The 11193-nt window shown below is 34.9% G+C and overlaps 1 protein-coding gene across 1 annotated transcript; it reads right to left on the bottom strand.

Annotated features, from left to right (window-relative positions):
- Window positions 1-9: 9 nt before the first annotated feature.
- Window positions 10-10846, bottom strand: LOC124537420 (activating signal cointegrator 1). The gene is made up of 12 exons (XM_047114257.1): window positions 10635-10846; window positions 10443-10567; window positions 10167-10352; window positions 9510-9628; window positions 8875-9023; window positions 7601-7764; window positions 5907-6073; window positions 4827-4990; window positions 3492-3613; window positions 2773-2869; window positions 1655-1752; window positions 10-163 (listed from the first exon to the last, which is right to left on the bottom strand). Exons 1-12 carry the CDS (start codon window positions 10700-10702, stop codon window positions 75-77), a joined length of 1548 nt encoding a protein of 515 aa, XP_046970213.1. The 5' UTR covers window positions 10703-10846; the 3' UTR covers window positions 10-74.
- Between the last annotated feature and the right edge of the window lie 347 nt (window positions 10847-11193).

Genomic DNA, 11193 nt, shown 5'->3' with positions numbered 1-11193 from the left:
ATTATTTTCTTAATGTAATAATTGTTTTATTTCTCTTACACAAGTAAATAAATAAACAAATCAATAACAATGAATCAGCCTGCATGTGCTTCTTCGGCTTGCATCTTGGCCATTTTCTGTATACATTTTACAGCTGCTTGATGAATTGTTTTATCTAAGGTATCTGTAATCAAAAAAAGAGTTTTAAAGTAAAAAAAATCGAGTCAAATTTTTAGTTCAAACTCAAACTCAAATTGCTTCATTCAATATAGAAGTATTACACTTTATTACTGATGGTCAATTGAAACAGTACCACCGGTTCGGAAAAGAAAATAACCTGACCTGAGAAGAACCGGCGAAAGAAACTCAGCGGGTTTTTTTTTTGTCTCAAGTGTTATATAAACAATTTAAATGAAATGAAATAGCCAGGAGGCGATCGTTTCAGTCCCAAGGTGTGCTATCAATCATAAACTCATTAATTAACCTTTTGCACACAAGCGTTCCTTAATATATTTTTTTAATTTGGCAACAGAGGCATTTTGAACACTTTCTGGGATCCTTTTGTAAAACCGTATACATTGCCCCACAAAAGAGTTACTGACTCTATGCAGTCGAGTAACAGGAGTAACAAGTTTGTGTTTGTTCCTTGTACCAATGCTATGAGTATCACATTTTCTCATAAAATCAGTAATATTTTTTCGTACATACATAACATTACAGGATATATATTGAGAAGTATTATATTTAATTTAAGTAATCCTAGGTGTAGCGTTCATTATTAGTATATTATGTAAGTTACTTATATTTTTGATAGACAGGACTAGTGAAGCATCGTAACATTACATTATATAACATTTAGATTATCGATTTGATTATTGATACTTTAATTTATATGTGGCGTTTAAAGTAATTCCACGCCAACCTTAATTTAAAAAAATATTAAAATAGTCACGCCGACCCTCATTAAACTATGCATGATTCATATTAAATGCATTCCCAATAACGACTATCTTTTTAGATATCTATTTTGAACCGCCTTCGTTATTAATATTATACTCATAAAGTCAAAACCACATTACGTTAACGAGGAAATAAGGAGTTGCTCCATAAAATAATGAGTCAATTTTTCAGATTATCAAAGAAGTCATATATGAGATATTTTATAATATGCCATAAATCCTTTGCCGTACTTTTTATGACTAATATCTTAATTTAATTATTGTTTACTATTTAATTCCAACGACACAAAATATTACCTAAAACATATGTAAAATGAAGTAAGTGTTTAGTGAGTACAAATATTTTGCGGACGGTACTTATGTTAGCATATTTATTTTAATATGATCACATTTTATTGTTTTAATGTATTAAAGTATTATCAGCATAAATAATTCGATTTAACTAGTTGTTACAATTTGCGTTGATTGTCAACATCCTGTTTTGACTAAACTAAATTGTTTTTAAAATGGATCGAAACCGGATGTTGCTACAGTCAGAGGGGCGTGTAAACATTAAATACTAGGAGTAAGCCTTGAAATAGTCATTCTTACTTTAAACGTCGAATTGGAAGGATCGAGCAAAATAATCAATCTTGTATCAGTTATGATTGTAAACCACTTCAGGAGAGATAAAGTATTAATTGTGAGGAGAGTTTTTGTAGTATTCCAACACTTACAAATCTTATGCTGTCCTTTTACAGGGAACCGCAACCGCAAGCTGACTGGATTGGAGCAAATAAACACATAGGGACTGTCACTTTCACCATCGGGATATCTGCAGAAAATAATATAATAAAAAATTGGGATCATTAATCAAATGTTCTAATATTTTTATATATTAATAATAGAAGATTTAATGGCAAATAACCTCTAATAACATATTTAGACAATTCTGCAAAACATCACACCACCAGTTAGAATAGGCTATTTGACAATGCGAAAAATAAATTGTGAATTATTGTCATCAGTGTATATTATGAGTTTAAAAATGGTTATTTACTGGCGAAATTTGAAAATAATACTTAATTTATTCAAAAATCCATAAATAAAAACGCATTCTTTTAAAAGTTTGTCACGTGACACAAAACGCTCCTTATTGGCCGGGCTTATGATGAAGTCATTGTCTTGTAAACTTTGCTTTTCTACTATATGTGCCACAGATTAAAATACAGGAAAGTTACGTCACCGACCCCATTGCAGCGCCATATTGTCCAAATAGCGTTTTTGCGCGTTATTTAAATATGGAATTTTTAATATGATATTTTTCGGCAAATATGTACTAGAAATAAACATCTTTTATTGGGTTCCTTAACTTCTACTAAATAATATAAAATGGATTTTAAAAACCAGTCAAATAGCCTATTACATATATTATGTATTATTGTAGAACGAAAACTGATTGATGTCACCTTTCAAACATAGTAAAAAGGTGGATCATCCGTCCTAGGTTGTCATGGTGGTACCAAATTAATGACTGTCAGTTACATTGTTTTAAAATATCTTGGTTGTGTACACCGGTTTTCATGGGTACGCCACCCCGAGGTCCCGGGTTCGATTCCCGGCCGAGTCAATGTAGATCATTAGTTTTCTATGTTGTCTTGGGTCTGGGTGTTTGTGGTACTCGTTACTTCTGATTTTCCATAACACAAGTGCTTCAGCTACTTACATTGGGATTAGAGTAATGTATATGATGTTGTCTCATATTTATCTTTATATATTTATTAACTGAAACTTTGTTAATCAGTGTCCGTTGAGGTTTCTTGAATGGTTGGTTACAGTATATATTTATACTTACTTCTTAGAATATTCTTCTTGAGCTAAACAATCATCCACATTGACGCAGCCTAGAAGACATCCCGTTGGATAGAAGGAAGGAAACTTGAACTGTTTATCTATAAACGGAAGCAACATTTTTATATTAGCACATATAATAATAATAATAATAACCTTTATTTCGTTTCTTAATGAGCTAGTTACAAGTGGTTTTGAGATCTCCTAGTAAATATCAAAATACCTGTATCAGGAGACTTCCATATCAAAAATACATTCAGCTCTTACTTAACAGTTTAACAATTCAAAATAAAGAAAATGAAAAAATAACACAATAAAACATATATGTTTTCGAAATAGAAACCATGTATAGTACGACACAAATTAGATGTAGCATCGGAAAATGCAATGGAATGAAAATAAAACCGATTACTGCCGATTTACACAACCAATAGAAATAGCTCCCTATCGCGCCATTCGACGCTATTCGTCACTATAGATGCACGCGTCAGAGAAAACAAGTATATATAAATCGACTTGTCAAATTGACGAATATATTAGATCATATAATATTACAAGTTATTACGTTTGTGCAAAGATCATATTCGCATGAGAAATAAATATTGATAATTTGGGATAGCGTACTTAATTCGGATGCGATCGGTTTTACGAATTTTGCCGATGCTACATCTAAGTTGTGTCGCACTATACACGTCACTCTTAAGATAAGAGGTATATGGTCACCAGGGTGTAGGGCGCGGCACTGGTCCTCCAGGGCGCGCACGAGGGCGGGTTCGGGCGCTTTGGCGGTGGACGCCACCCACAACCGTCCGCGGTGACTCGTGTACCACGTGCGACCTTCGTGCCTGCCATAGTATAGTAAAGTAAAGTAACAACAGTGTTTGATAGCACACCTTCGGAAAGAAACGATCGCCTCCTAGCTATTTCTAATCATATACTACTATGTACCATATAAATTTGACAAAAAAAAAAATAACAGAAAAAAAAAGACCCGCTGAGTTTCTTTCGCCGGTTCTTCTCAGGTCAGGGTGTTCCTTTTTCCGAACCGGTGGTAGTGTTAATTTGACAATCAATAAGTAAGTGTAATGCTTTTATATTGAATAAAGGAATTTGAGTTTGAGTTTGAGTTTGAACAGCCTGTAAATTTCCCACTGCTGGGCTAATGGCCTCCTCTCCCATTAAGGAGAGGGCTTGGAACATATTCCACGCTGTTCCTGTGTATATAGTAATAGATGTTATTTATTCAGTGCCATATTGAAAGCACATGCCAAACTAAGTTATGAATTTTCTTAATTGAAAATTAAATGTTACAGATATATTATTAAATAGAAGATAAACGGCTGATTTGTTGTTACCAATACTTATTTAATATATTTACATTGATTCATTCACGACCGTCACCATTTGAGCAGCCGAGTACTAGCCTAGTACTTTTTTTCCAATTTCAATTATAAAAGCAGATATGTATAATTTCATACAATATAATCAATATAATCATAGAAGATTATAGAAAACTAGTTGTCCAGGCAACTGTGCCATCTAGAGTCGAGATGGCCCAGTGGTTAGAACGCGCGTGCATCTTAACCGATGATTGCGGGTTCAAATCCAGGCAAGCACCGCTGATTCATGTGCTTAATTTGGCTTTATCGTCGAAAAGATCGTGAGGAAACCTGCATGTGACAAATTTCATAGAAATTCTGCCACATGTGTATTCCACCACCTCGCATTGGAACAGCGTGGTGGAATATGTTCCAAACCTTCTCCTCAAAGGGAGAGGAGGCCTTTAGCCCAGCAGTGGGAATTTACAGGCTGTTGTTGAGTTGTCCTCGCATTCACTCGCGTTTTAGGGGTTGGTTATCAGGCAAAAAAAGTAAAACTGCGTTCTTTCTTGGAGTTCAAATTTGCTGCACACCAAATTTCATCAAAATCGGCTCAGCGGTTTGGTAGTGAAAGAACGTCAAACAGTTAACTTTCACATTTATAATATTACTATAGAAGTATAGATTGAGACAGGCACGTCAGATGCTACAAAGTTTTTTATGATTTACCAATACTCACAACTTAATCCCCTCGACGAGCAAGGAGGCCCAGGGCTGGTGCATCGACAGACACTTGCCCGTATCACTCATCTCTTGCAGCTCGAGGTCTTGGATACGAGACGACTGCGCCCAGCTCGACTTTGCAGCTGACGAGTAACTTTGGTACTCCACTGATTCATCAAACTTGGGAAGGACGAAAGAATATTATTTATTGAATGAAATGCAAAAATGAAAAAAAAAATTGTTTTTGGTTGTTATATATTAGAGTTCTAAACACACATTTTTATGTACCATAGGATGTTCAAATGTTCTACATGATGGTAATGGTGAGCATTACACATGGACGCCATAAGAAATTTTAAGCATTTCATACATCACCATCACCGACCAATCAACACCGACCTGGACTGAGAGTTATATTCCTTGTGCATGTTCACAATTTTTTTATATAATTGATTAATCCATAAAAGTTTACACAGCTTTAAACAATTCTAAATTTAAATTTACAGTTTTTAATAATTCTTATTGATAGCATCAGTAAACCATTTGGATTTGTAATAAACGCCAGCAAAGAGTTAAATCTAAGTATGTTATCTACATTATTGGCACTTGAACATATTGATTGGCTAACTCATTCGTCAAACCAGCACCATGCAATGCTCTAGTAGCGTAGCGGTAGACTCTATCATAAGATTACCTAGTACAGTTGACACAAGCATGACCAATTAATACACAAAATATTTTGTCTATGACAATTATTTTTGACGAGTAGTGTGTCCGGTACACACTTTTCATGGGTACGCCACTCCGAGATCCCGGGTTCGATTCCCGGCCAAGCCGATGTAAATAAAGTTCATTAGTTTTTGAAGTTGTCTTGGGTCTGGGTGTTTATGGTGCTGTCGTTACTTCTGATTTTCCATCGCACAAGTCCTTTAGGTACTTACATTGGGATCAGAGTAATGTATATGATGTTGTCCAATATTTACATTTACATTTATATTTTTTATTATTATTAAATTATATTGAAGCAAATTATGTTTGATTTAATAATAGATTGATATACAATGTACATAAAATTGAATCTGTATGGCAGAGGTACCTGTAGCATGGGCGCGTTCACACCGGGCGCGACGTCTCGGTCGGACGAGTCAGCCAGCATGTCTGGTCGCAGCATTTGAACGCTGGTCGCGCTACTGCTCGTTATGTCGCGAATACGATCCTCATCAACTTCATGTTCTATTGTATTGTCTTCCACAATTTGGCGTCCTACAAATACAAATATTATAATTAGACATTAAAAACGATTTAATTTTGTGCGAGGATTGTCGTTGTTGGAATTTGAAGCAGGCCCCTCTTTCCCAGTGGGCACTTTAGGCTTGGGGCCCTCAGATCAAATAAAAATATCTGCATATTTTCAAAATAAAGATTCTGTATAATATTTTCGATGGTATCAATCAGTAACTTATATGGAATACCTAGTTACAACAAAGCATTATTTATTCGTAAACTGAAGAATAATAAAAGTTTCTTTGTCTATCCTCACATAATAGTATTCTGTCAATGTCATAGGGGAATCCCAATCCCATTATCCTAATACGCCCAGGGCTTCCAAAAGGTTAAAGATGGCCCTGATTTTAGGGGGTAAAAAAACACCAAAACCAGTTCCACTCTCCGCAGTTTTAGTAACAAAGATCTAATTGTTCAGTATATTTTGTAAATGGAAGACGATGAAGACGAGATATATTAAATAAAGTGAATAAATATTCTGAAGTTGAGGATACCGAGAAACAACAACAACAGCCTATAAATTCCCACTGCTGGGCTAAAGGCCTCCTCTCCCTTTGAGGAGAAGGTTTGGAACATATTCCACCACGCTGTTCCAATGCGGGTTGGAGGAATGCGCATGCGCAGAATTTCTACGAAATGTGTCACATGCAGGTTTCCTCACGATGTTTTCCTTCACCGCCGAGGACGATATGAATTACAAAAACAAATTAAGCACATGAAACACCGGTGCTTGCCTGGGTTTGAATCCGCAATCATCGGTTAAGATGCACGCGTTCTCAGAGTCGGATTTAAAGGTGTGGAGGCCCCGGGGCCACAAAGCAGTGAGGGCTCTAGACAAACAGAAGCGTGAACACCCTAATAATTATATTATTATGAATTAATTTTTTTTTTATTTCAATAAGTAAGCTATGATTTGTTTCGTATTTGTATCGGTAACTTTTAAAATATTAAATAGTAACATTATTATAATTTGACTATATCTCAGTATTTGTTAACTTGCTGAAAACTGTAGCCCCTCTCATGTGAAGGCCCCCTCTCATGTGGAGGCCCCAGGGCAGTTGCCCTGGTTGACCTCCCCTAAATACGGCCCTGCGCGTTCCAACCACTGGGCCATCTCGACTCCATATACATACCGAGAGATAATGGCGTAGAAGTGTGTATAGTAATACACAAATTAGATGTAGCATCGGAAAATGCAATGGAATGAAAATAAAACCGATTACTGCCGATTTACACAACCAATAGAAATAGCTCCCTATCGCGCCATACGACGCTATTCGTCGCTACAGATTCACGCGTCAGAGAAAGCAAGTGCATGTAAATCGACGCGTCAAATTGACGAATATATTAGGTCATATGATATTACAAGTTATTACGTTTATGCAAAGATCATATTCGCGTGAGAAATAAATATTGATAATTTGGGATAGCGTACTTAATTCGGATGTGATCGGTTTTACGAATTTAGCCGATGCGACATCTAAGTTGTGTCGTACTATAACTAACCGGCAAAGTCGAAGGTCATCTTCTTGTGGAGTCTGGAGGCGTGCTTCTTGTCGTGCAGCGCGGACTGGTAGCGCTGCAGCGCTTCGCGCTCGCGGCCGCTCAGCCACACGCTGTTGGCGTTGAAATAGTCGCTGTCGTCGTCCGTCACGCGCGTTCGACGCTCGCTACAACACCACGCATATAACAATCCCACATTTAATAAATATTAATTTGTTGCTTAATTTTTATAAGCTTATATGTAGATAGCTCTTCCCGATAGGCCGGTCTTACTGTAAGAGCGAGCAAAGAGTCGAGATGGCCCAAAGAGTCGAGATGGTCCAGTGGTAAGAACGCGATGATTGCGGATTCAAACTTAGGTAGGCACCGCTGATTCATGTGCTTAATTTGTCTTTATAATTCATCTCGTGCTCAGCGGTGAAGGAAAACATCGTGAGGAAACTTGCATGTGTCTAATTTCATTGAAATTCTGCCACATGTGTATTCCACCAACCCGCATTGGAACAGCGTGGTGGAATATGTTCCAAACCTTCTCCTCAAACGGAGAGGAGGCCTATAGCCCAGCAGTGGGTATTTACAGGCTGTTGTTGTTGTTGTTGATTGTAAGAGCGACCTATATGTCACATATTCGGTAGTTTATAATCTAAAAAGTAAATTACAATTAAATTACAAAAGTTCTAAACTTACCGAAATATTTTTTTAATTTCGAAATTGTTTGTATTATTGTACATTGAATACACGTTAACAATCTATCGACAGTTTACAATTACGTGAAATAGATTATAGTCGAACGATATTTGAATTGTACAGTGAAATAATATGGCGGATGCAGGGGGGCACATAACGTTCAACCAATCAGCGCACGAGATACATTCCGTTCTTCGCCAGTTCACAATTTGACCGATTCCCATCGAAAGATTACAATATAGCGAAAAATAATGCGTTGCATTGCATCACATTTCAAAATATTTCGACAGTTTACAATCTGACGAGATAGATTGTAATCTAACGAATTTTGTAATCTTACTGTGACATATATACCTAACATTTATATTTAACTAGTCGCCTGCGGCTTCGGTCGCATTTTAGAGGTTCGTTATTAAGTGTTAAGCATAAATTTAGTTGGTGGTAGGGCTTTGTGCTAGCCCGTCTGGATAGGTACCACCCACTCATCAGTCATTCTACCAAACAACAGTACTCAGTAACCCCTTTTAAGTTTAAGCATTACATAGTAATTTAAAGTGTTATTGGTTATAGGTATATACTACTTTACTCACCTGGTACGATCATACTCAAGCAGTTTATTTCTATGCGAGACAGCTGCCTCCCAACCTTTAGGGCGACTCCTGTCCATGAGGGACTCCATCAACTTGGCACTGGACTTAGTCTTTGCATTAATTTCCCTTTGCTCCTCTGGTGTACACACCTGCATTAAATGAACCAGCATTTATAATATTTTCATATGTAATAAATACTTATTACTAATTTCTTCTTAATAACTAACTGTTTCATATATGTAAGTATCTATAAAAGTCTGTGGCCAAGCTAAAAACATTGGATTGTTATTGCTAAGAAATTATCTAAAGCCTGAATATTTAATTTTTAATAACAGCAGTTTATATGAGCCGCGAAAAGCACTCAAAGCTATTGTTTCCATGTCTGCACTTCTCTGGTCTTCTTGAATGGCTGTTCTATCTGATTATGAGAGAGAGAGTACATATAGAGAATTCATGTGCATGTGCAGAGTGCATATTGTGTGTGTGTTGTGTTATATCCCACACACAGTTTGATTTCCAGCTAACCAATTTTGATTATTTATGCAATTGTAAAGTTCTGCAATTGTTTGCAATATAATGCTAAAACAAGCTCCCCTATGTTTCGATAATTAGTACAAATTCCTATTAAGACTCACCAAATTCCCACAAAAAAGGCATGGCCCCGAACCTTCTTGTTTGCAAACAACACGACCGCATTGCAAACAGTTATTGATAAGTTCATGTTTTGATGCCTGGCAGTCACAATGATGTCGACCTGAAAAATAATTCAGAGAGATTCAGAATTTTGCATTTAAATTTATAACCATGCGATACAATGTCATTTTTGTAAATGTAATAAATAGTTAAAAATATTGAGCATTGAATAATGACACCGGCTCCAAATATAACAATAACTATAAATACATTATATAAATCGACTTTAATCATATTTTTCATTTCATCTTACTTAAGAGGAGTCTAAAAATAAGTTGAATATGCAATTATTTTTATTACTTCTTAGTGCACATTAATTTGTTTTGAAATAGTGTTCTGTTTTTCCTTTTGTTAAAATTTTTATACTTCACCAAATCAATCTCAATATCAAATAATTTTAATTCATTAATATATTATTTAGTATTTAATCCGGTAGTTAATTAACAAATAAATATGTGATAAGGAATATGTAAAAATTGTTCAATGATTATTCAATCATTATAACAGTAGGTTGGATTGGACTATATAATATATGATATTACATGTTGCATGGTGATGTGCAAAATTTATTGAATAACTTATTAAAAAGATATACAAACCTTTTAATAAAACAACTTGAGCATTTTTTCCCTCTTGTGAATACAAGTTGACATACTTTGTTTTCTTTTTAGATTTAACATCTGTTTCAACTACTTGGCTTTGTGTATTTGTGTCTGTGCTCACAAAATCTTGCTGCTGTTTGTTTTTTGCAATTTTTTTCTTCTGTTGTCTTGTTTGAGTTCCTCCTTGAATATTATAAGAACTGATATATAAACAGATATCTTGTAAGACAACATAAAGTTACAATATAACGAAAAATAAATGTATAAACTAACCTTTCGAAGGAAATTTCTTTTTGATCAATTCTAAGTAAAAGTTTTTATGCTGAGAGTTTTCGAAGTCTAATAAAGTTTTGAGATATTCATTCAAATCTTTTTCATTTTCTATCGACAATATGTATCTGAAAAAGGAGTTATTAATTAAAGTCCGAAATTATTCTGCATATGTGTTCATTAAATAATTCATACTTTATAAGATCCTCAGGGACTTCAAAATCTAATATTTTCGATAAACCCTCACTAAGCCACTGATCCATTTTAAAATTTCGCAATAATTTGCAACAATATTTAAACTAAGTATATTCCACGACAACAGTACAAGAAAATTAAGTTTTGACTAAAATTACTATATAGAGGGATAAATCTGTATTCATATGAAATATGAATGAAAATATGACAGTGACAGTCTGCTGCCAGCTAAATCTGACTTTTAAATTTTGACTATCAGCTGTTTGTGTTCTCTGAGTTTAAACACATACACGTTGGATCCTCGAATATTTTTAAATAAAATAATATTATAGCTAAATTGCAGACTAATTTGGCAAAATATATAATTATTATATATACGGTATATAATTGTTGCCTTTGAAATTTCTTTATTTATGAATTATTCATCTATGTATATATTACATAGGTAATTATCATGTTGTTTCAGAAGTCTATTGTGGTATTGCATTATTTCTATCCACACAACCGATTCAAAATTAGGAACCAATATTTTTCTACATCTTCATCTGACGTAGATACA

This window comes from Vanessa cardui, chromosome 18 (assembly GCF_905220365.1).
Source record: "Vanessa cardui chromosome 18, ilVanCard2.1, whole genome shotgun sequence".
Classification (NCBI taxonomy): Eukaryota; Metazoa; Arthropoda; class Insecta; order Lepidoptera; family Nymphalidae; genus Vanessa; species Vanessa cardui.
The sequence above is the reverse complement of the archived record's forward strand: the minus strand, read 5'-3'. Positions and strand labels throughout refer to the sequence as shown.